The 25,400-nt window shown below is 38.5% G+C and overlaps 3 protein-coding genes across 6 annotated transcripts in view; 1 reads left to right on the plus strand and 2 right to left on the minus strand.

The window, feature by feature from the left end:
- Positions 1 to 1,544: 1,544 nt before the first annotated feature.
- On the minus strand, positions 1,545 to 17,170 carry LOC117431457 (DCN1-like protein 3). Of its 2 annotated transcripts, none has more exons than XM_034926747.2 (3): positions 16,968 to 17,170; positions 7,354 to 7,884; positions 1,545 to 2,776 (listed from the first exon to the last, which is right to left on the minus strand). In XM_034926747.2, the coding sequence occupies exons 2-3, from the start codon at positions 7,770 to 7,772 to the stop codon at positions 2,284 to 2,286; spliced, it is 912 nt and encodes a 303-aa protein (XP_034782638.1). In that variant the 5' UTR covers positions 7,773 to 7,884; positions 16,968 to 17,170; the 3' UTR covers positions 1,545 to 2,283. The 2 variants fall into 2 exon arrangements, with proteins under 2 accessions (XP_034782638.1, XP_033908263.1); XM_034052372.3 differs by having other exon boundaries at positions 16,867 to 17,170.
- On the plus strand, positions 17,159 to 21,581 carry LOC117431456 (LYR motif containing protein 1). 2 transcript variants are annotated; one of them, XM_034052371.3, is made up of 5 exons: positions 17,159 to 17,279; positions 18,946 to 19,115; positions 19,524 to 19,584; positions 20,510 to 20,541; positions 21,004 to 21,581. In XM_034052371.3, exons 2-5 carry the CDS (start codon positions 18,957 to 18,959, stop codon positions 21,118 to 21,120), a joined length of 369 nt encoding a protein of 122 aa, XP_033908262.1. In that variant the 5' UTR covers positions 17,159 to 17,279; positions 18,946 to 18,956; the 3' UTR covers positions 21,121 to 21,581. The 2 variants fall into 2 exon arrangements, with proteins under 2 accessions (XP_033908262.1, XP_058851872.1); XM_058995889.1 differs by having other exon boundaries at positions 17,216 to 17,279; positions 18,936 to 19,115.
- Positions 21,582 to 21,776: 195 nt separating this feature from the next.
- LOC117431455 (dynein axonemal heavy chain 3) overlaps positions 21,777 to 25,400 on the minus strand; it is a 46,816-nt gene continuing 43,192 nt past the window's right edge. For both annotated transcript variants that reach the window (XM_058995888.1, XM_058995887.1), the window contains 5 exons: positions 25,214 to 25,381; positions 24,723 to 24,865; positions 24,288 to 24,492; positions 23,519 to 23,656; positions 21,777 to 23,177 (listed from right to left, as the gene is read on the minus strand). In XM_058995888.1, the coding sequence (XP_058851871.1) occupies positions 22,824 to 23,177; positions 23,519 to 23,656; positions 24,288 to 24,492; positions 24,723 to 24,865; positions 25,214 to 25,381 (1,008 nt within the window). In that variant the 3' untranslated portion in view covers positions 21,777 to 22,823. The remainder of the gene's footprint in view (positions 23,178 to 23,518; positions 23,657 to 24,287; positions 24,493 to 24,722; positions 24,866 to 25,213; positions 25,382 to 25,400) is intronic.

The raw sequence follows: 25,400 nt of genomic DNA on the forward strand, positions 1-25,400 counted from the left end.
TTAAGTTAGTTACATATTTATTTTTTTTAATGGGTGTTACTACCAGCCATGTAATATAAATGTTTGGCAGCTCAAAATCCAGATACAAGCAAAGGAGGCAAAAAGTGTTAAAATATGTAATTATATTTAAGGCAGCGGGTATTTTTTTGTTTTTGCTAATCAAGGAAGATGGAGAGAGAGACAATTAATTGTTTTGCTGGTTGCTACAACTTCCAAACTGCAGTTATTTGGGAGAAATGGCCTTTAGTCCCATCTAGATTATGAAATCCCTTTTCTCTTGCCCAAATGCAAGACCATGTGTTCCAGAATTCTCTCCATGTCAGCGACGTAGCGTCCTCTTTAAAGTTAGGAAGTGATAATAGTAAATAGTGAAGTGTAATCAGTATGACAAAAAACAGCACTTTGGGGAAAAAGGCTAGTGTCCTTTTGAATTGGTTTTGTTTCCTGAGTTACAGAATAGCTTGAAGATGTGATCTGAACATATCTCACTGCTGCTGCAACAGCGACTGGAGCATGCCTCTTTGATTCACAGGGCGACACAAAATGTTTGGAGATGTAAACAAACTGGATTGTAACAAGGTTATGATACAGTGCACACAAAGCTTAACTGTGTATTAAAACAGACACCAAGAAATGACAGTTTTGTTTATTGTTTTTAGCTGTAAAAATATGCTACTACAGGCAATTTGTTTTTTCACAGCAATAGTGACCAGCAGGGAATAGTTTTAATTCGTTCCAATTCATAGGTAGCGATACACTTTTTAAGCAGCCAGGGAGACTAGGTTAGGAAGCAGAGATATGCTAGGGTTGCAAGGTTTAGCTATACCAAATCAGCCCTTGCTGTCACTGTTCTAATAAGGGTTACACTCAACCTTTCCAATGCAAAAACACTGTGTTTGAGAGTCTTTGACTTGAAAAAATATACTGTTGCATAAAATATCTACAATGTTTCTGCTTTGAAAATAAACAGAGAGTTCACCCTAAGATCTTATCCCTCAGGTAACCCTAAGATCTTATCCCTCAGTTAACTAATTTCTTGAATTTGTCCAGAGCCAAACACCTACAATGCTATAAACCTCTTGTTTTAAAAGGTATTTGAAGATTAATTAAGTTAGATACCTGAGGATATCAAGGGAGTGTCAAAGCAGCAGGACATGGACCAACTTCCTACAAGCGACAATGACCACATGGTGGTGTGGGCAAGTGTTATATTTCTGCCAGACAGTGTATATCATTTTGAAACACTGGAGACAACAACATTTATCTATGTATCTACAACAGAAGTTGATTTACTACCATGGATCATAGCCTAGATCAATCCCATCCCATGGGTGTGATTCCCTAATCGGCCTTGGTTGCACCTGTAAATAAAACCCATCACCTAAATTCCACATGGGTTTGTGCGACAGTTCTCCCCTATGGGTCTGAAGGGGGGCTTACTGTTACTTTCACAGTCCTTCACGTGGTGCACAATTTCTACACTTCATAACCACAAAAAAAAACACCTCTTTTTTTGTAAACCAGAGAACATTAATACACGGTGATTGCACTTGATGGTTCAATTTTAATAATTAAAAAGGAACAGCTGTAAATGAATAACACTGTTTATTTTAATATAAATCACTGTGTTTTTTATATTAAAAAAAGAAGATATTTTTTAAAAATAAAATAAAATCACTGTTGTTGCAAACTGCACTACACTCAGTACATGATCCCTCGGTTAAAAATGCATTTCAACTCTGGTACTATTGCAGCTCATAATACTAAAACATTACTTACATAAAAGGGGAAAAATAAAAGAAATTAAAAATTGTGCAATTATAGGTCTGACTTTACTCTATGTACTATTCAGATGCACATACTGCTCAAAGTTTGTCATTTTACTTCTAGATAAATAGCAAATGAGGGGGACGCTGGGTTGAGACCAAAAAAACAAATTAAAAAGGGAATTAAATTAAATCAGATCCAAAATAAAAGTGCTTTAAAAACATGATACAGTATTTGGAGCCCTTTTAAAAAGACAAATAAGGGTGTTGGAAAGATTACCCCCCACATCCCTCCCACCTCGTTTAGCAATAACATCAACAACAACAACAACAACATCATCATCATCATCATCATCATCATCATCATCATCAACAACAACAACAACATTAATCTTCATCAAAGTTTGAAGAGAGAAGCCCAGTTTACTCAAATCCAACAATAAGAGGTCTGTCTCTCTCTGTCTGTCTCTCACACACACACACACACACACACACACGGCTCATCACACAGTCACACTCAGTTCTGCTGGTCCTGAGCCAGGCTCTCTGTGCTGCTTGTGGACCGAGTACATTTATTTTTCTCCTGCTCAACCTTTTTCCTCCTCTCCAATTCCCACTCCACGAAGGTGTCGAAGAGGCTTGGCCAGGCCTCGTCCTCACTGTAGTTGCTGAGGTCCGTTCCGATCACCTGACTAAAATTGAGGAACATGTTCCAAGTGTCTCGGGAGATCCCTTTCACCCCTGAGGGGTTCTCCGTCAGGAAGTCTAACCACTGCTCCAGGATGGAGGGGGTGTTCTGTGTGAAGACCAGCCTCCACAGGGCGATGGCGATCTCCCGATGCAGCGACCGCTGGCCCTCGTCGGAGTCCAGCCCGAACTGGAAGGTGAAGCGATACAGGTCCTTGAACTTGTCTTCCATCTTGGCCTCCATCAGGAGGCAGGGGAAACGTGTGTGGATCCCTTCCAAGCTGTCGGCCTTGATGGCTTTGCAGCCCTCCACGAACTCCTTCCTGTTATGACACACACAAAAAAACACTTCACATATGTTGTATTAAAATTATTAAAAAAAAAAAAAAAAAAAAAAAATAGTGCTGCACTTAATGATTATTCAGTTATTCAGATAATCTCTCCACAGGTCAGATCACTGGTGTTGATTGGGTAAATTTACCATTCCAAGTGACACAAGTGAAGAAACAGCTGCTTGGATTTCTGTTCTCCAGAGTCTAGGAAAAGCAACAGTCATCACAAGTCCAAGCACGAGTTTCTTCACTTGGAATGGTAAATTAGCCCAATCAACACCAATGACCCTCGCCTGTGGAGAGCTTATCCAAATGATTGTTTCACGCAGCTCTAGATTAAAAAAAATAATAATAATAAAAAAATAATAGACACACCACAGAATTCATATGACCTAAATCTAATTGATTTATTTTTACATGCTAAACGACGAGCTGAAACACCTCTAATAATGCTCAACAACCTCCATGGTGGTCTGCAGAGAGTGTTGCATTAGGAGTCCCCCAAACCAGCGGTCTGTGCTGGAGAGTGTCCCTTACACAATACTCTGGATCATTCACCTTCTCACTGGATATACAACAGGCAATATGTGGAGTTCACATGGAGGAGCGGGCTGCTCTGTACAGCATTTGACCTTCAGCACACATTTCAATACCACTGTGGTGGTACTCTCTGAAAGTGAAGTTGTAGGCTACCCACACACATTACTCCAGACCACCATTCTCTGCAGTTTGAATCAAAGTAGTAACAAGAAAACAACATCCCACTTCCCCTATTCATAACTGCTAACACACATTCAGCAACAAGTGCTCCCTATAGGTACTTTTTTCAGCATATAAATAAGCAACAGATGCAAGCCTGACGCAGCACAGAGACAAAAGTAATGTGTCCGGAAAAAACAGACATTGCCACATCCTGTGTAAAAAAAAAACGTTTCAGTTCTTCACCTGTGTTTATGGAAAGTGAAGTAGGAGGTGTACCCTATATAGAGCCCTCTCGTAACCACAGGGTTGGAAATACAGGGGTCCCTTGATGCAGAAGTAAAAACTAGCTGGCGTTATGCATGGCAGTCATGAGATCAACAGGTAAACGAAGTTTTAAATATTCTGAAATAAAATAATTTGACTACGTCAGCATTTCGTATAGAGCAGAGGTGCAGAGAGGGCTGTTCCAGTTGAGCTGCAGTGCAGTATTTGTTCCACGCATGCCAAAAATGACTTTACTGAATCTGATCTGGTTAAAGGTTGAATTGCTTTCTTCTTCTAATTTTTTTTAATAATACCTATAAAATGTAGAGTGGAGGGCTGGATTAGTTTCTAATTGCTTACTGCGAAGACCCGAATGCAATTGCCCCAAGTTGTTTCTATTGTTTTAGCCTGTCCTGAAATCACTGTTCGTTGTTGCTGTCATTCTGCAACGTCTGGTTGCACTGCAGCTGTCGACCACGCGGTTCCCCTGGGACACATTTGAAAAGTTTGAAAAGGCACAGATGCTATTTCTCCAGAAGTACTTTCTGAAGACACAAGTGAACACACTGGGACAGAACCCAACAGAAACTGCAGAGAGACCTGGACATTTGTTTTTCTACAAAGCGTGTGTGGCACCACTGGCAGCATATTAATACATTTCATCTTTAACCAGATGCACAGGCCTACAAAAACAACACCACATGACAATTATGTTTTTCTCTCTTGTGCACCCTGGAGAGACCTCCCTATGGAGAGTGTATTTCATCACCAACAAAAGGGAAAGCGCTAGGCAAATAATTACCCATCTTTTGTATCTCATCCCAAACTCCCAGTCCTTTCAAGAGGTCTGGTCTGCCCTTTTCTTTTTTGGCCGACAGCATTGCTGGGAGATACAATGGTAACTACAAATCCAATAATAGAGCAAGCAACAGCAGAAAGTATATACTGTAGCATTCCTGGTTGAAATGATGCACAGCCAAACCTTGTTTTTGTGTACTGCTTCATATGCATTACAGACGAAATCTAACATTCAGAGGTTTGATATTAGTACTGTGCACTCTGTACTGTGTATTTGCATGGACAGGGAATCCTGGAACTATGTTACACACATCTGCAAGATCGCTCAATCCTTATGGGAAATGCTGTGCACTGTGCTGGTGTTACAATGGGAACAGCTCCCTTGGCACCACTGCATTCTCACCTCATGCATATTTTGAATAAACATCAGAAGGCAATAAATACAACAGAGTCCATGTCACCCTTTCTACCCAAAGAAAGCCATGCTTGCTGTACAATACACTTCAATATTTATCAAAAAATAAAGTATAACGCTGACCTAGTCCTTTCAATGTAAACAATGAGAATTACTTTCTCAACAGGGATTTTATCAGACAGGAATATTTTAAATTGTCTGTCAATGCTACACAGGAGGCTGAACTTGGCATTAATAATATTATTGCACATTAAAGCTAACCATCTCTTTATTCAAAGATTGCATAGTATTCACACATATGTCAACTTAATACATGTCCTACATTTTAATAGAATCTTCCCATAGTGGAAAATATAGGTTTTCTACAATCTAAAGGTTAAATGCATGCATTGTTTTCTAACTAGTGTATTTTTTTTGCATTACAAAAAGTATGCACTGAAACGGTTGCTTATTAGAAAGAAAGACCCGCCATTGTGAAACAGCTTATGCCTCGGTTTGGCACCACTGATGCAACTATTAGTCAGCAGGTGTTCATGTGGGGTGCGACTTCAAGAAACCTGGAAATGTATCGTCTGTGCTGCAAAGTCACAAAGAGACCATCTAATTAGCCATTACTACAATTACAAATACACAGCCTGAAGAAATATTTTATAAATACTACTGCAGCTCAAATGGAACAGCCCTCTCTGCACCTCTGCTCTATAGGAAAGGTTGATGTAGTCAAACAATTTCTTTTCAAAATATTTAAAACTTCTTTAAAGTTATCTGTTGATCTCATGACTGCGAGTTAAATGTGTTCATGTAGCCTTGGCATTTGTGAGACACACAGCTAGTCAAGATGTTTTCTATTAAAAGAGTGATAGATACAAAAATAGATAAATAAATAAAAAAAGTTTTATCTAAAATCAGTCTATATATATATATATATATATATATATATATATATATATATATATATATATATATATAATGTAGATAGATTCTGGACTAGTATGCAGTACAGTGTTTACATTTAAATTTATATATGTGTGGTTTGTCATTATATACAGTAATAATATATTTGCTCATTGTTTATTTGGTTGGCCTTGGTGAGTAATGGGCTTTCATTGACACTGTAGAGTGAGATTGATATGACATTATAGATAGGGAAGGCCAACATTTCCTGCAGTGGAGTCCGGAGCTGCTTCAGGGTTTCTAATGATTCTCCAAAGACGACAAAAAAACAAATCCTGTTTTCTGACTTCCATCGTGCTGGAGATTTGTCACCGGGGGTGCAATCTTTCTTTGAACGTCTCCAAGGGTGTGTCTGTCTCAGAGTAGCTAGCTAAACACTGGAATACAACCTTTAGCAATAGAACCAAGACAGAAATACAAATCAAATGCTTCTAATTTAAAGAATTTAAAAATTGAAATAGAATACAGGTTTGTAATTAAGAAGAGTTGGACTTTTTTAATTATATTGGTATTTTGAAAAACATGTCATGCTCTTACTGTACACTGATTTTACGATCTGAATCCCCAGCAACACAATTTCTAAAATCTTTATTTGCATCAGTGCTGCTTGGTGTTGCAGCACTGAGCACGTCTGCTTTATTTCACAGGGAGTATTCAACAACAGCATTGACAGAAGTTTTGCACTCTGCACTTTAGACCAACAGCATTTACTGTATGTAGCTTTATCTTTCTTTTTTTATTTTATTTTTATTGTAACATGCAACAGTTTTCTGATGCATCTAGCTGGCAGCTACACCCATCAGTTACAACCAATGAAATCCCTTATTTGCTTTTTATAACATTTCTACATCGAGGCGGAGTTCCAGCTGATCTTACGTGACACTTAAGGAAGTGCAGACTGCACCCTTTTCTTTTGCACCATGACAGAGGGTAAAGGTTGCTCCATGAACAATAAGAAAGTAAATCTCGGCTCTGAAACACGGTACATCTAGTCAATATTTATCTCAACATTTAATGGGGTTTGACAGTTTATGCTTTAACCATCTGATACACGGTGACAGGGTAGTTAGGAAGCAACTTACGTGTAAGCAAGCAGAAAGCATGCCCTCAGTTCGTACAGAAACTAGATACAGGATTTCAGTCAGCGTCTTGAAAAGCAGAATTGATTTGCTACTTTACCCGTTTGCAAGTGGCTGTATGAAATATGCACAGGGTTAATACCACTGGAGAAGTTGCACGTAGGGATTACCTGGTTACATGGCAACTTTACCCTATCCGCTAGAAATTAGAAAGACTTTGAAACAACTGTCTGTTTGATAAAAATGATCTACTTATGTTGCCAGATTTATTTGAAGACTTGCGAACAAAAGGAGGCGTTTCCACGTACATCCGCCAAATTGTCGGTGTTTAAGAATAGAGTTTAAAAGCCTCTTACCTTGTAAACTTGCACATGGTAGCTGCCTGAAACTTCCAAGCCAGCACTAGCACCCTGAACTCTGCAGGGTCCACACAGAGGTCATCACAGAAGCTCTCCATTCCCTCCTCCAGGATCTCGTCGTCCTGTTCGTCCTTGTATCGCTTGAAGAGCTCCTCAATACGGTGCACGGAGAACTCGTCGCCGTTGGAAACCAGATCCTCCTTCCGGGTGTCGCCCGACGGGGCTGGAAGTTGCATGGCCTCGATCACCTCCATCTTCTTGGTGCCGTTGGCAAGTGGGTCCCCAGAAGCTTTGCCGGGGCCCAGCTCCTCCTTGTGGCTCTTCTTGCCTTGCGACTTGCCACCAGGCTCCTTGTCACCACTCTTGCTCCCCAGGGAGGAAGACGGGTTTTTGCACTTGGTGACGCACTGGCCCATGGTGTTGGAAGCAACAGCTCAGGAGCAGGTTTCCCACCTTTAGGCCAAACTCCCTCTCGTCCACAGCCGCTGCTGCTGCCCTGCTGTACACCTCAACATGCCATCGGTGTTGCTGGGGAAATAAGACTGTGTTACTTCTTACAGGTCTGTTTGTGAGGTCTGCTTTTTATCTACAAGATACAAAACAATGCAGCAAATCTTTTCATGTATAAATGTATCATGTACACTTTATAGTCCCATATTATAGTATATGGTGCCTAGGATGCCATGACACATTAAGTTTGATCTGATGAAAAAATTAAAAGCTGCCCTGGGATCAAATCACTGTAGTGACACACTCATGACAGTATAGCACAAACAATACTCGATTGTGACAAGCAGGGTGGCAACAGATTTCTAGAACTCTGGCAGCATAAGAAAAACAAGTTCAGACTTGAGTTCTGCCTGCAATTTATATCTGCCTATTTTTTTATTACAGGTACTTAATTGCATTCTATAGATTCAGTCTATGCTACCGAGTGAACAGACTTGGATAAAGAAAATGAGTGTGGCCTGATGCTTCGATACGAGTACACGATGTATTGTTAATCCATTAAAGGCATTGCTGTACCTCATGGCTAGAAAATCAAGATCCTAGTGATGTGTGACCTCACTTAACTAAATATGGGTAAATATGCTTGTAATGTTGCTCCGAGATTAATGCTTGCTGCTTGCATTCAAAAAGGGATTTGCATTCATAACCGCTGCTTAAAGTGGACCAATTTACAATTCAAATGATACAGTGTGAAGTGATTTTACACTAATGATATTCATATATGACAATCATTTTTCCATTTATTATTACAAAACATTTTTTTTTATACACAGCATTTATACAAAAAAATAATGGCAGTTTATTGCATGCAAAGTGCATTACGATCATTTAACAAGGCCACACTTTATACAAAAAAAAAAAACACCACAATGCGACAGGCATTCCAAGTTTCAGCAGGTCCTCTAATATTCACAATAATGAAAATCTGGGACTCAAATCAGCACTCAAGGCAGGTAACGATTCAGTTTCTCTAGGGTTATTCAGTTAGGCTATTGCACTACAGGTCTGGTCTTGAGTTTTTTTTATTTGGGATAAGCTAAAATGTAAAACAGTTCAATAAGGGGGAATTCTGTCTCCACGGGTGAAACGCTATGCTGATTTAGTGGATGAGGGATAGTTATGTGGGAGTGCCAACCAAGGTTTCTCTTTTTCCTATATATCAGAGACAAGTAGAAGTAAAAGTTCCTGCTTCCTGCGGGTGAGTTTTATCAGCATCCCCAGCAGTACAAACTGCACCTTACAGTTTACATTGTGTTCTCTGCAGGGTCAACTGCAGGACAAATGCTTTAGAATGGATCAATGGCCATTGTGAAAGCATTGTTCACTGTTGGTACTAGTTTGTTTTCTACAGTACACGTTCTAAAAATGTAATGTTGCTAATGTACTTAGCACAATCAAAACTGTCAATTTGAACTAAAAAAATTTAAAAAAAAAAAGGATATTCTCCGATAATAAAAGATAACCAGTTTCCTTCTTCTGATAACCAACCACCATCACCACCCTTTAAAAACAAAGGACTGGTAGACAAAGCAAGTACCAAATAATCAAATAATGCACATTTTTAAAGCAATACTCAAGACAACATGAATGGGCTTTGGTCAGCATTTAAGTGTGCTCTTCCGGTTGGGGGGGGGGGGGGGGGGATTAATTTTATGGTTTTGATTTGAATGAATTAAATTAAAATAAATTACACCCCCATTCCTCCTTTTGCAAAATCTTTTATAATTGATGCAATAGAAATTAAAGTTAGTTAGTAATACAATTAGATCATTAATAATGTATAGGTTAAAAGACAGTGTCTTGGCATAAATCAGTACTATGTCAGTGTTCTTTAAACAAATCGATTTCACCAGACCAGATCCTACAGAGCATGACTTTCCTTTTTTGACTGGAATGTAACCAGCTTGCCAATACATAGGAATGCAATACACGTGCAATACAGTAATGTGATCTGATGAACCTTCCACAGCTACAGTAGTCCAGCAACCAAATGAATAATACAAACAATTGTCAGACTTGTTAGTTAGCCACCAATTGACACAAGGGTAGTTTATATGTCTCTACAGAGTTAAACCGTTAACGGCAATGACAAATCAACAAAGCTGGTCGCACACTCAAAAATCTCTTCTGTAAGACTTGACCGCTAATATTATACATCAGATTCCTCTTACATTGAAACAAAACAAAAAACACAACGCGTTTTTACATAGTTTGTCTTCCGCAGGTTTTGCAGCGATTGTCAATTAGAAAACAGCTTTATCATATATAATAGACACCAATCAATCCAATAATTAAACCATTAATTCGATAATAGCCACACATTATTGAGTTACAGATGACAATTTTCACCTATCATAGCATTCATTCATTGACAATTCATTAGAATCAATTGTTAATCCATACATAGTGTAATTATACAACAATTAAACTCAAACATTAATATATTAAAACACTTTAGAATACAGCCTTATATTCTGCTATACGTTACAGATCACATTAAATAGTTAACTTAAACACAGCTATTCAATACTAAAGATCGGAAGGCATTGGAACATAATTCTCAAACCCGGACACCTGAAGATTCAAGATGGCATACAAAGATCCCCCTGAACAGCTGAACGTCCCAGCAAGAGGAAAGAGGAAGCCACACGTTCCAGAGGTTAGGAAGAACACGACGACTGCAGCGTTGCTGTCAATGTCACCTCAGGGCTGCAGGGAACCTGGCAAAGCATGAGCCTTAACATCCCTCCATTCATCAGTAAACAGCGTGGGAATGGGGTATTCAAACACCAGGGGCTGGGCTCTTCTAGCTGTGGTACTGAAGAGGACACCAGCACCAATACTGTTTAATGACTGGAGCACAGATCATTTACAGTACTGTATGTGTGGGGATAGGCTGAGGTTTCTTTAATCCTCTTATCCTTGTTAACAAAAAGGTATACAGTACACTATACTACCCTATGGTGCATACTGCAATACAAAGTGAGACCACACATTATTACAGACATTGGACACAAATATGCAGACCACAGCACGTCTACTGAATAAAGGTAAGAGCACGTTTGACTCTGTGATCAAGACACTGCAGTATATATGGGCACGGACAGAAAAACAAAACCCAAACAGATAATGTGTGCCTTATGATTCTATCCAAATTACCAAGACACATCTAAACACTGCCTGTGTCTGAATCATTAGAAGAAGGGTTCTCTCAGCGCTTGAGAGCATGTGAAGCCCCTTTCACACTGGCTCCTCCTACCTGGGTTGACACACTTTAACCCGGTGCCAGCGAGACAATGCATGATTGGTGCTTGTAAATCAGAGGAAGTCACAAACAGTCAAGCGTGAAGGTTTCACTTCTGCAAGGAACTTGCGAGCCATCTCTGTTTATTCATGGTCTGTTGATTGAGGCACACCATGAGCCAGATTGCTGCAGGGATGGCTTGGAGCGACAAAGAAACATGTGCTCCAAACAACATTTTGGCCGACGATTCAATTCAGAGAAGCTTGGACAGAAGAGTCTGTAACAAGGATGTCTTCTGAACAATTTGCGAGAGGTTGACTTAAGCTGGTCATGTGAACATTGCTGCTTCCGGGGCATTGTGTACTTGCTTCTGTCCCCCAGGTCAACCCTGCTGCTTCAAAAGGCAGTGTGAAAACGCTTAGCTCACCCACATTATACCGGATTGCGACACAGGCAGAGCGCATCAGTGTGAAAAAGGCTTAAAGGGTACATAAGGACCTTTTTATTTTATTGTATTACATGTTCCCATGTGTTGCTACAACTGTTTACATAAGGTGTGTGTATGGTTTCAATTTCTCAGAACTACATTTCCCATCATTCTCCTGCCCCCTGGTAAATCCATCTCAGTTACACATGTGAGCAGGAGGATGATGGGAAATGTAGTTCTGAGAGGGCCATGCGAGTACATGTGAAGCCATCTTGAGGCAGGGAATGTAATTTAAAAGTTTAAAAAAAGTAGTCAAAATGTCAAAAAAAAAAAACAAAAAAACACACACCTCTCGTAAACAGTTGTAGTAATACATGGGAACATGTAGCACAATAAAATAAAAAGGTCCTTATGTACCCTTTAAGTGTCACTAAACATGCAAAGGTTTGTCCTATTTTTAATAATATTTAGATCCATATGCCACAACATGGTCTGTGTCAAGAATGAATACTGTAATACCATCTTTGGTGTCAAGTCTTCAACTGTTCACAACAAGGCAGTTACAAAACACTACGTGCCTGGTGGTAGTCTGTGGGGTCAAATGTTAGCACTGCTGTGACCTGGAAAGAGGCACGCTTCAGTAGGTCAAAGTTTATCACTGCTAAGATTACAGGATGTGCCACATTCTGTTGCTGGCTTGCAAGCTGGTGGTTTAGATAGAGAACTGGCATAGGAATTAAAACTAAGGACTAATCTGTCAATCCAAAAAATGACCTGTTGTATCCAATCCTTTGTCTTATAAACTGACATCTCCTTTTTGTAGGTGGTGGTGATTTCAGACCAGATTTTACCATATTATAGGATGTACACAAAAAAAAAAAAAATACTTCCGCCACTTTTTGAAACCACACAAACTTATACATAAATGAAAAATGGTTATTAATCACCTGGCTCCTAATATTATGAAATAATAACATGAAATATTATAACACAACATGTTTCCCCTGAAGCCTTTTTTAAGCGCAAAAGACACATTGAAACTCACAGTACCATTTGTACTGATCACACAAGCACTCCCCTAAAAGCACTGCATCTACCAATCCTGGTTTTAAAAAAGTACAGTGCATCTACATTGCTATTCCTACCACTAATACAACACTATTGCAAAGACTAGGTACGTCAGTTTTAAAAATGGCAATATAACTTCCTGTTCTCAAGGAGTAAACGAGTGTATACAGTTGGAAGTTCTCTTTGCCTTCACAGCATAGCCCCTGAGGAATCCAGCTTCATGCAGGGAGCTGCTACAGAAAACGTCCTTGTTAAGAGACACAGGGATTAGAGCTTTATCTCGGCAGAAATCTTCCAGGTCATGTGGCTCTTTTGTTTGAGGTGTGGGTGAAACTCAAGAGCTTAGTAACACATTTTCTGGGAGGGTTTGGTCACAGTCAGTGCCCATACAAACAAGCTTAAGAACAGAAACATAGTATTGCCCGACACATCATCTTGTACAGAAAGTGGTACTTCTTTACTTTAAAACAACACAGGGCTTCATGAATATGTAGGCTTAGATGTGCAATTCTGTCAGAAAGGTTCAGACCGTCAGACACCTGGTTACAGTAAGAGAGTTTTCCAAATTGCAGTGCAATAGATAGAGACCAAGTTAAAAGCGGATCCCTAAAAAAGGGCTACAGTAATAGATCTTGTATTATATTTAGGGCTTGAATTAAATCTAGGGTTTTTATTTTTTGTTGAGTTCGGGGGTGTTTATTTTTATTTGGCAAAATCGGTTATTTTCAGTTATTAAACGCTCAAGCTCAATTTTCAGTTTCTATAATAAATTGCATGTACGTTTCACTAGTATACACACGCTAACTTACTGTGTTGAAGTGAGGATGTTCACATTTAGGATGCAGGTAATTTTGAACTCTGGATGCCTTTTGAATCCAAGAATTGTGAGAAGTATTTTGTTTTACGCCCCACACTGCCCACGTATCTATCACACTGTAATGTTGGGGTTCGGATGTGGTGAAGAAATAACTCTTATCAATAACTCAGCTGGATCCTGACATATCACAATCTTACAGTTTTATTACTGGAGATCACACGTTTATCAATAAAGCTTATTGAATAACCAGTTTAAATAAATAAATAAATAAATAAATAAATAAATAAATAAATACAAAAAAATAAGATTTCTAAATAGGTCTTCGGGGGTGGTTTTTTTCCAGTTATTATCGGTTAAAACCGGAAACTTCAAGCACTAATTATATTACAAAGATCTCACACAGAGAAAGAGAGAATAGTCGTGTATAGAAGAGCAGCGCTCCATACTCACAGAATCTGATTAATGGGGTTTACTTTATCAATGGAAACTCATCATTTACACTATAGCCGGGAAAACAGAGAACAATTAAAATCGGAGAGGTTACAAGTGAGGCATAAAAATAGTAGGCTCAAGTGACTTGCTAATAGTATTACAAGACATGTTTAGGTTGTACAAAATGCAGCAGGCTATCACAGGAGAAAAACATAGCTTATTACAGACGAATGGCTTAAACAGGATCGAATAATATTCACGTAATACAATTACATACATATCATACTACTGTAAATAGACACTCAATTTTATTTATGGCAAACCTAAGTAATGCATATTTTTTCAAGGAAAGCTAGACTAATCTGGATCTGAAAAGGACAACGGTTACTACATTTTAAACTACTTACAGTACTGTAACCCCCTCAAACCTTTGCCATGTGCTAGATGGAAGTTATGGCTCCCACATTCATCTAATAAAAATGCTTCCATGACACTTCAGTTTATTTCCTAAGACATTTCTTTGAGAGCTATTCTAAGATCAGACAGCTTCCCATCACCCCTGATCCACCCACTTTTGTTCCTGAACAGTGACAAATGACTAAAGGTGTGAAATTTCACTGCTACCAAGCAAAATGATACAATCTATCAAGTCAGACAAAGTGTTATTAATGTCAAATGCTGTAACACACACACACACTTTAAAAGCTCCTGAATTATTATCACAGCCAGACAACCTTTTCCATAAAGCAGTCAATTAAACACCTTAAAATATATATAATTGTAAGGTATTTAACTGACCGCGTTATAATTTTTTTTAATATATATTATATATAACAAAATAATATATATATATATATATATATATATATAATATAAATAAATAATTTGAATGACAATATTAATATTGCACATTAATCATTATTTAGATTCCTCACTCCTGGCAAAGTAATAGGCCTATATACAATTCAAAGAAATAAGAGCATGATGCACCATGGAGGAGTTGGGACAAGATTAACCTCACAAAACAGCCAGAAGCCAGGGTGTTACAGCACCATCAGTTTAAACTGTCAGCTTTCATCCACTGCTCCAAAGGCTGAGTCATATCAGGATGAGAGTGGTTCTGTCATTTAACAACCAACCCTGCCTTGGCCAAATTACACATTGTGCCAGCCCTGAAGAACTAGGATATGGATTGCTTAAGTATTTAATTAATTTTCAAGCTGCAGCGAGTTCACCACCTGATACCTTATGCGCATCCAAACAGACAGGTACATTCATTTTGGATCCCAGCAGGATTTCAGGGAATGGAAATTAGCCTCATCCCTGTATCAAAAAAGGAAGGTAATGACAACTAGAAAAAGTCACGATGGATTGTGTCCAGAAACCTGCACTGTTTTGCGCTTCTCCTAGTAGAGCACAGTACCCCATGCTGTTGTGGTCATCAGTGACCACAGAATTACTCCAATTACCCACAGATATACTGTACCTGTGCTGTGGCACAACATAAAGATCACCCTTTTAAATGCCCACAGCTAGATGGTTTAAGCTTCATGTTTTTAAACTCAGCCTACACTTCTGTCATCCTCAGTTGAGGGATTAACTCAAAAGACCTGTAATCTGGTGCCTACAGCATTGTGCACTGGAGCTTTTCCAGCATAGTATATTCTGCAATGTGTGTTGCTACTGGTGAAAAGCTGCACTTGCTACTTAGTAGGGCATACAAAGCTATAGCAATAGCTTTATTATCATTGTTTAGTAATTATGAATTCAATCCTATTGCATGCTGGTAATTATGTGCAATGGTTCCATAGTTCTTAAAAACCACTGTAAAATCTGCCATATGTTTTCCCAAAGAGATATTTATGATACTTCTAATAGGATCTCTTACTGGTCCATACAATAGCTGAATTGCTTCAGGAGGTAATTCTCAGCATTTGAACGGTCATCTTTAACATGAGTTAAGCTCTTGCTGTTGTGTGGGGAGAGACAGCAGCATGTGTTTGCTTTAACTTGTTTACTGCCACATGGAACAGTTCATTTCCCTTATTGATAAAGACCCCCTATGACCTTAGATACTCCCCTCCCCCATCTGGAAACAACAATAATGTATTCATAGCAACATGTTAGCCCATACCTTGAGCTAACCCCGTCATCACCCTCATTCAGCAACATTGGTTTCAGTTCCTAGAATGTCACTAAGTTTTACAGTTTGAAAGTGTTAAAAGATATTTGATCAGTCCATTCAATAAATGACTATGATGAACCCAAATATCCCTGATCACTGCTAACATGTAAATCCTGCAGTCTATAATATGGTATATACAACCCTTTAAATCAATGTACCAGCAGTTCGTTAATCGTGTATTAAACGCACACTGGAGGCGACTCAGTTTATCATCTGTGCAACGAAACGTTTGGCAACAGTACAGCCAGACGAATCTTATGATCAGTTTCGTGGGTTGGCAGTATTGGCACAGTGAATATTTTTGCAGCCTCCGTACAGTTTGTATGGTACAGTAGACAATGAGAAGGTGGACAATAAAACAAAGCTCTGCCTTTATGAGCAGCGGTTTTAAACACATTTGCACACACACTTTCACATTTAGGTGTGGGTTTTTTTCAATAGAAAGTTGCAGAACTGCATCTTAAAAATAAAATAAATAAATAAAACGTATACAAAAACGGAAGCTTTGTACCTACACAATCACACTGGAGTCACGTTATCAATAGGTAGGTGATAGACATTAGCAGACACCATAGCAACTCTTACCTTAACTTATTTTGTTGAACTTACAGCCCTTAAATAACAAAAGACCAAAAAAAAAAACCAGGCAAACACAGTGTTAGCAAAGTACTACTGTGTTACGAGCCTCAGGGGGGGGGGAACAGAACAAGGCAAAACAGGGGGTTTACGATCGAGATAATGACGTCTCATCTATCACGAATCATAGCCATACATTTGACATAATAAATATAAAAAAACAAGATCAAATTAAAATCGACTTTGCTCACCTTTTAAGCAGATGAAATGTATTGTGAAATATTCACTCATCACTTCCTACACATCGGAACCTGAGTCCCAGGCTAAGCAAAAGCAAGAGGCGATATATCACCTGTGTTTCGTCTTTCGACTTTTGTCGTGTAGCCCGTTTCTTCTCAGCTGCTTTAATCGTTAAGACGTGTTGTCCAGATAATAAGTTGGCGGAACCAGTCCGTGAATACAGAGTTTCGTAAGGTTTTTTTTTTTTTTTTCTTCCTCTATTGACTGGATATTAATGGGAATTTTCCCTGCATCACTTCCTGCAGCCCATCACTGACTGAGAACGGGCTCAGCTGCCTGCGCTGTACGTCACAGTCTTGCGCTCACACTGCAGCATCACTACCAAAGCGACTGACTTTGCCGGCTGAGCGACAAGATACCGCAGGTGAGCGTTTGTAGAGATGAATGTCAGGGTGGTTTTGTTGTCTTTATATACCGCATCACTGCTGATGTTTGTATTACAGTACTTTAATTTTATGTATGTTTTTCAAGGAAGCATTCTATCTCTTTGGAAGCACTGAGCACAACCTAGCACTAATACAGCAACACCAGTTCATATTTCTATAGCTCGCTTCGTCACATGAAAAATGAAACCATACAATTAAAAACAGTCGAATACAGTGACAAATTGGCTGAATTACACCTGCCTAACATTGCATGTGAAGAAAACTGTGAGGAATTTGTTTTTCTATCAGACAAAATTAAACAAAAATATTTTAATTAAAGGAGATAATATAGATATAGTTTCAGATTTTAAATATTTAGGAATAATAATGGATTCCCAATTAACATAAAAAACCCATTAAAAATGTGATAAAAACTGTGAGATTTAATCTGTCAAATTGTGTAGGTATTGAAATAATCTATCCACTAATGCTGCTAAATTATATTTGCATTGTAGGATTTTGTTATTATTATTATTAAAAATGAATTTATTTATTTATTTATTTATTATTAGATGCCCTTATCCAGGGCGACTTAAAATTGTTACAAAGTATCACATTACAAAATTAACATTTCAGAATATCACATTACAGATAAGAGCAGTTGTAAAGTACAATAAAATCAGTAGCAAAAGATCAAATTCAAATAAGAGCAAAAAAATAGAGAAAACAGTAAATAATAACATGTAAGAGCGGGTTTGACTAAGAGCAGTTACTTATATTAAAAATGTTTGCTTATATGAGTAAAGTCCAGTATGAGCACGTAGTGAGTACGATGAATGGATGAGAATGATTCTTATAAGAGTAAAATCAAATACAAGATACAGGAAGTAGTTCTAATTAAGAGCAGTAGTAGAATACGGCAAGATATGGAGCAGTTCAGTACAAGTACAAGCTGATGCAAATACTGGTACAAATCAGTGCCATATAGTCCAGTATAGTCGAGAGGTGTGAGGTTTACAGATGCAGTCTGAACAGGTGTGTCTTGAGGAGGCGCCGGAAGGTGGTCAGGGACTGAGCAGTCCTGATATCCGTGGGTAGGTCGTTCCACAACTGAGGGGCAAGGGTGGAGAGGAAGCGGGCTTCTGTAGGACTGCACAACTTACTGATGTTTCACAAGGAACAGTTTCCAGTCATGATTCTATCGGCTGTTCAATATTAACAATATGTGGTCTTAGTAAACCACCAGGATTGTATTGATGACATGCATAGATTAATGAGCGGCCTGTTACTGGCATGGGAAACCACTTACTTCAGCTGCTATGTGGAATAACACCACCTGTTTAACCTCTCTGACACGTCTTCCAGCATTTCAGCCTTACTCCTTAATCTGCCTCCTCCCGCTTTACTGTAATCTCAAACGATACCAGTAAATAAATTTACTTACATTTAATCATCACAATTTATTACACTGTTGCCATAAAAATATGTCTGGAGCAGGATCTGTTTATTCAGAGCTTTGTTTTTATGGTAAAAATAAACCTCATTCATGTTGGCATTACACTTCTGGATGATTGGAAGTGAATGACTCCTATCTCCAAGGATCTGTTTAGTTAATGAGTCATTGTATTGCCTTATGAGTTTTCTAATGCATTCAGTGTAATTTAGTTTGAGTCCTGATGACAGCTGCAGTGCGGGGGGAGGTTCTGTGCATGTACCGCAGAGTGCTCCGGATCGCTCGGGGATGGCAGTCCCAGTCCGGCCTGGCTCAGGAGACAGACGCAGAGAAGCAGTACATCGTCCAGGAGGCCAGCACCTTGTTCAGGCAAAACAAGGATGTGCGTAGGCTTTGTGTTAGTGACTTTCTATGCATGCATCTATGAAGATACTGACTGGCTGCACCTCCCATGCATGTTTATTGGGGTTTAATTCCAAGAAAACACATATGTACCTATAACTAGCACATTACATTTGTTGGTCAGTATATTTCATAGCAGCTGCATGGCAGTTTCACCCATTCTAGCATGTGCTTGATTAGCCCCAGTGTATAAGTAACAAGCTCAGATTTGCCTTATTAAAAACTCATAATAAAACCAGGAATGGATCTAACAGCTATGCAATGGGAGTCAATTTTTTTAAAACTTGTTTAGTAATAAATGTTTTTTTAATATATTTTTTGTTTATTTTATTATTTAATACTTGCATTGTAATTATATGTATATGTATTTTTTTATTATTGTTCTCAGATCACTGACTCAGAGTTGATCAAAAAATGTATTGAAGAATGTCATGCAAGAATAGAAATGGGTAAGGGTTTTAAGTATATATAAATGAAGTGAAAACAAAAAAGAAAGTGTTTTGGGTCTTGATTTAATGTTTAGTTCTGGCAACTTGTTTAATAGCACCCCTTTGTGGTTTGGAAAGAATTACACACAAAAAAAGCTTAATCAATATTGCCCAAAACAAACATTTTTGAGATATGTACTTTGTGTCTAAAAAATACATTTTTACCACAGAAAAACAAAGGATAGCACAGTTAGATGTATTAGTTTTCTGAGCAAGTTCAATGTAAAGAGGATAATATCAAACCTGTGAGTGAGGTACAAGGAAGCCATTCATAGAGGGGGCGGGGGGTTCTGTCAATGTCAGTGGAGCTAGCTTCAGTGCTTGGGCCACCTGTGGGTTTGTATTGTGCTTTGAAGTGTCATGATTCTCTATTTCGTGTGCTTAAAAAAACAGAGACAACATCTCAGGAGGTGGATGTCAGTAAAGTGTTTGTGTTTCTGTTGGCGTTTTCTTGGCATGCACAACAACTATGTTTTGTTTTGGTAGATCTGTCATTTAGCTGTTGATAGTTTTAACATTTTGGATGCCATGTTCTTCCCTTGGGATCACAAACATCTGTGCTGTTGATACTTAGTCAAAAATTCCCCAAGTCTGGAAAGACATAAATAGAAAATTGTACCTTTCTAACATTGAGGGTTATCTTAATTCTGTGGGTTTTTTTATTATTAATCCAGGGCACATTATATCAATACCTTAGTAACCACTCATCTGATAAATTCAGCAACATACAAACCAGTTTTATTTGTCATTGGTAGTTGAACCCTTATAGAGTATGCTGGGGTCTGAATTGTATATTTTTGTGGTCCTTTGATGATGATACCTTTTTTTTATTGATACCTGTTTTGAAGCTGTGGAATAATACATCTCCTGTTTCTCTGTGTTCAAGGGTTGCATTACAGGATTCCATATCCCAGGCCGGTAAGTGATGGCAGCACAAAATAAAATACATTACCTCTTAAGGACCGAGTGACAAGTCAATTCTCCAAAGAACGGCACCTGAGACCTTGAATTTTGATATCTAGGCTGCTATGAAGTTGCTATAGATTGTTCATGCATAAATGAATGTGTAAGAATTCAAGCTGTTTTTGACCAAATGATATCTGCAGACTCGTGATTCTTGGCTTTCATGTGGAAATCAAGTGATTTAGAGAGATACGTTGCGAGTAATGACAATTCATAAACCAGCATGTTATTATTCTTTTTTTCAATCAGATTTATTTAGTGTGGTGCTGTATTTCTACACCTAACTTTGCAGATGAGATTGCTTAGCCAAAGTGTGATTATTACCACAGTGCAGTAGAAGTAGCAAAAATTGCTGTTTGTTACATCAGGCACTGCACCTTAAAAATAAGTGTTTTTTATGATGTGCTCTTGTTGCAGACACACCTGCCTCCCATGGGCCTTGCCACCCAGCACGGACGCAAAATGCGCGGTCAAGAAAGACTGAGGAAGCAAGCAAAGCCCATCTACTTACACTCCCACGACGAAACATCATGACCCTTTCATGCTAAGGCTGACATGTATAGATACTGTTCATGGAACGTCTATACGGGTAGGGAGAGTGCTTGCAGATCATGATGGCTACATTTACAAGTGGGAGGATTTAATTTGTTTTTCCAGACTTATGAGTTAAAGCATGACATTAGGCTGTACTACCCTTGCCTATGTTAACATGTTTTCTAGAATGTAATTCCATTTGTAAAGATGTGTTTAGGAAACAAACATCTGTACAGTGGATCTCTCAAGTAGCCTATGCTTGCATGTATACACAAACATGTGCCTTTAAATGACACCATACTATCCACAGGGCAGCAACAGGGCTTTTAATACTTATATCCTGTCTTATCTGATTTTCTGTTTTTATATCTGTGTATATATTTGTGAACAATTTTTTTTTTCATTTGACTGTGGTAAAATGAATGTTGTCAAAAAACAAACACATTAAACTGATACATGTATTGATTGTTTTGTTTCACTTTACTTTCTGGTTGCTTACTCCACTTGGCCAGAAATAGCTGTGCACGCAAGTTCATTGAGTTTTTAAGCACTTTATACCTGTGCTTTTTACTTTTCGAAGCCCTTCACCTTAATATTGTGGTGAACCAGCATATATTGGTGAATGAAAGATGCATAAACATTTTAAATGACTGCAGAATTCATTTAGAATATATTTATTTTTCATTATTACAAAAGTGCAGTAAGCATTTTAAAATATTCAACTGTAATTATCAACCTTAATAAATGAAATAAAGGGCATTGATGAAAATGCAAACCACAGAATTATTGATTTCCATTGTTCTAAAGTGTGTTACTACCCCTCCTTCCTGATACACTCCTTCAGTTCAGTTGATTTTAATTAAAAAATAGCTTTTTTTGTTAAATCTATTTGCAAATTTGGTTAACATATACATATGATACATTATTGAAGGAGTTTCTATCATTAAAATACCTGAATAAAACTATAATATAATTTATTGTCTGGTTTCAGTCCCTGCAGTAATCTTGGACTAATGCAACAGGTGGTACAGTCAGCGCTACCTAATCGGGATTTCTGCTTGAATGGGATACAATGGGAGACGGTTCTTCCCAATGCTGATTATGTTGTTTAACTGGGACGTCACTTCATTTAATTGGGATACACTATTTTTAAATGATGAACGGAGATCGCTTTCCAGAGCAAGACAGGTTCACGTAGCACCGTGCAGTGAGAACATGATTGCGCTGCGTCCCAATAAAGCGACAACGACTGTATAAGATTCGTGCCAATCTGGCGTGTGAAACTACGGTAACTTCAACCTGTATTCTACCGTACTAATTACATAACATTTCAGGTTTCAAACACATTTCAGCATCAAATAGCTAGCTTTTCAATTGCACTTTGTTTTAGGAATAGTAATTTTGTTTTGTGGTTATACAGTACAATGATCTCTATTCAAACTGGATAGTTTAAAGTTAATGAGGAAAATAACACTGCATACTTGTTTTTGCTGTAATTATAGATCTAAAGAAGTTCTAGGTGAGACCATCAGGTAAAACCAACAACAATTTTAAAAAGTACATAACACCACTTAGCCCTGATGGAGAGTGGTCCTTGACAATAGCTTAGTGTTTCACCAACCCAGTTTCCTTCAATGTTGTGTATTTATAGAATTTTATGGCACTGATTTGATGGAGAATTTGAAAATAAAAACACACTGCAATTAATCATCTAACTGGCAGAGGCAGGCCACACCTCGGTTAATCCAGTGCTTCTGAGGCTTGTCAGAGGGAAGCTCTATTGGAAGAACATAGTTGGTGGAGTGGCCGGTTGTGGAGAGAGTGCCTCTCCGGGCGCTGGTCTTGTACACAGGGCACACATAAACCCTCTCGTGCAAGAACCTGGAGCTGTCCCCCGGCTTTAGCCAAATGATAGGCAAGGGGTCGTAGAGGATTTTCGGGAGCGATTCTCCAATGACCATGTTTTTGCGATCCCACCGAGCTCCTTCTAAAAAGAGCCCTTTAATATAGGCTCCATCTTCTGGCTTTGATTCCATTTCAGTTTCATACTTTGTGACCTATTTGTAGGATTGCACAACATTAGAAAATGAAGCTTGAGTGATTCAGAAAATAAATGAACTAATACTGTTAACAAAGTTATTGGCTTTTAATATCTTTAAAAAAAATCCCCAGATCTATGCAACAATACCTAAATACATTTTATGAGGTTGGCAACTATTGAATTAGTGATTTTGTCTTTGCTGTTTTCAGCAATAGCTTAAAACCATATTTGCCTAGGAGGCAATAAATATGAGATACAATCTGATTAAATCCTCTTTTTTTTTTTTTTGCAATAGTGCCTCCTGCTGGGAAAGGAAGAACAGGGATGAGCTGCATCTAGTAAAAATATAAATCTTACCTCAAATTCAAACCCGACATGATCAATAGGTATGGTGTATTTTCTGGCAAAGTTCTGCGAGACCCCAGTTAAGAAGGACTGGGTGAAATAGAACCCAGATACCCAAAACACATTGGGTGGCCCATTGTCTATCCAGTCCTGTGTGGGGGAAAAAAATAAACTTATGCTTAATCAGTGGTATGCAGTCATTACCAGGAGCAATATTTACACTCCATGTTTTTTGGTTTTTTTTATTATAGTTAATTAGTCACAGCAAACTAACAGAGACATGTAAATAAGGGCAATGAAAGGTTTGTTCTGTTCCTGATGACAGGATTGTGACTCATGACCACACAGGGTTCTTTATTGAATCCCTTGCCTTGGAAACAGGAGGTAACCAATGTCCTTTTATAGTGCTTGCCAGGTAAAGTGGAAGGAGTGGGGACGCCATTGTAAGCTCTTGTACATGATGTGCCTTTGTGGATGCCCTGGCCTGAACAGAGTAAGAAAGGGTTGCCTCATAACTGGTAAATATTACATAGATGGTTGCTATTTACTTCCATAATGTTTTCTTTGTAGCCTCTGTATCAAAACCTCAACATCCCAGTCTCCAAGGGTAGCATTTTTAAAACATGGAAGATAATAAACAGCAATTGAAAATGGTGAAATCTACCCCCACAAAGAAATTGCAATTTACATGTTTTATAAAAAAAAAAAAATAATAATACTGGTATTCTTCTCCTATCTTTATTAACTGAACTATGCAAGTTAAAAAAGTAATTTTCAATACCTGTAGAAAATGCAGGCGTGCCAGGAGATCAGCTATGTAGCTGCCCAGGGGTTTCAATGACGGGTAGGATTTGGAAGCCCACATCCCTGGCACTTTGCCCACCAGCATACTGTTGAAAACATCCTCCAGTTCCGAAGACATCACAACCAGACCTTTGAGTGCCTTTCCGATGTCTATGAGACTGCTGCGTACGACCTGGGTGAGTCTGCAAGAAACAGAAAAAACAATTTAAAACAAAGAAAGGTTATTTCTGAGCCAATTTCCTTTTTTTTTTTTTAGTCTCCACAAATTCTGCAACAGACGCAGAGACTTCACAATCAGTGCGCCCAATGGTTTTGCCTCAGTGTGCAGGTTCCGTACAGCCACAAAAAAATGGAACACGTTCTGCATTGTAAAAAAAAAAAGGTAAATCAGTTCAAAGGGGTGTCCCTGTACCTGTTAAAGCGAATAAGCTCCTGTCTCAGCACAGTGTTCATGGACTCCTCATACACCACTGGGTACTTCTCGATCACCATCTCCAAGTTGAAGTCTTCGGGGAGTTTCGATAAAATATCAGCAGCTAAGTTGTCAACCACCTCCTGAAAAGGGTTTCACAGAGACAGATTCAGCACTTGGCTCTTGTATTCAGATGCAAGAACATAAGCAGAAAATCAGAACCAGTTGGTAAATGATTATGAAAAGCTACAAGATGAAGAATACATCTCAAGAATACCATCTAAAAGAATCTCTTAAAAAAATACCATGTAAACATTAATTACATTTAGAGGTTGAGAGAATCAGACTGCAAGTTGGGTAAAACAAAATCAAGAAGTGTTGTGTATTTGGTGTTGAATGGCTACACAGTTTTGATTTGAGCACACACAATCTCACAAATTGTCAAGCAGCTGAACAGAATCCCACATACAATTCATTAAAAGGTGTGCTACCTGTGAGGACTTGCCCCCTCCTCCAGATTGTCTGGGTAGAGTGAGCAGCACCCCATCAAACAGCTGATTGGTCTCCTTATTATCCTTTGTGATGTCAGCGTTCTCATGGAGCCCAAACACCCCTGGATCTGTGATTGTTGGTAGGTTCCGAATGTATTCAATGTAGGACTGTAACATAACAGAAATG

This window comes from Acipenser ruthenus, chromosome 22 (assembly GCF_902713425.1).
Source record: "Acipenser ruthenus chromosome 22, fAciRut3.2 maternal haplotype, whole genome shotgun sequence".
Classification (NCBI taxonomy): Eukaryota; Metazoa; Chordata; class Actinopteri; order Acipenseriformes; family Acipenseridae; genus Acipenser; species Acipenser ruthenus.

Coding starts and splice junctions, on each gene's coding strand:
- LOC117431456 (XM_034052371.3), top strand. CDS start 18,957: ATGACAGCTGCAGTGCGGGGGGAGGTTCTGTGCATGTACCGCAGAGTG. Junction 19,116..19,523: donor TGTTCAGGCAAAACAAGGAT/GTGCGTAGGCTT, acceptor TATTGTTCTCAG/ATCACTGACTCAGAGTTGAT. Junction 19,585..20,509: donor TCATGCAAGAATAGAAATGG/GTAAGGGTTTTA, acceptor TCTGTGTTCAAG/GGTTGCATTACAGGATTCCA.
- LOC117431457 (XM_034926747.2), bottom strand. CDS start 7,772: ATGGGCCAGTGCGTCACCAAGTGCAAAAACCCGTCTTCCTCCCTGGGG. Junction 2,777..7,353: donor ACCATGTGCAAGTTTACAAG/GTAAGAGGCTTT, acceptor GTGTCATAACAG/GAAGGAGTTCGTGGAGGGCT.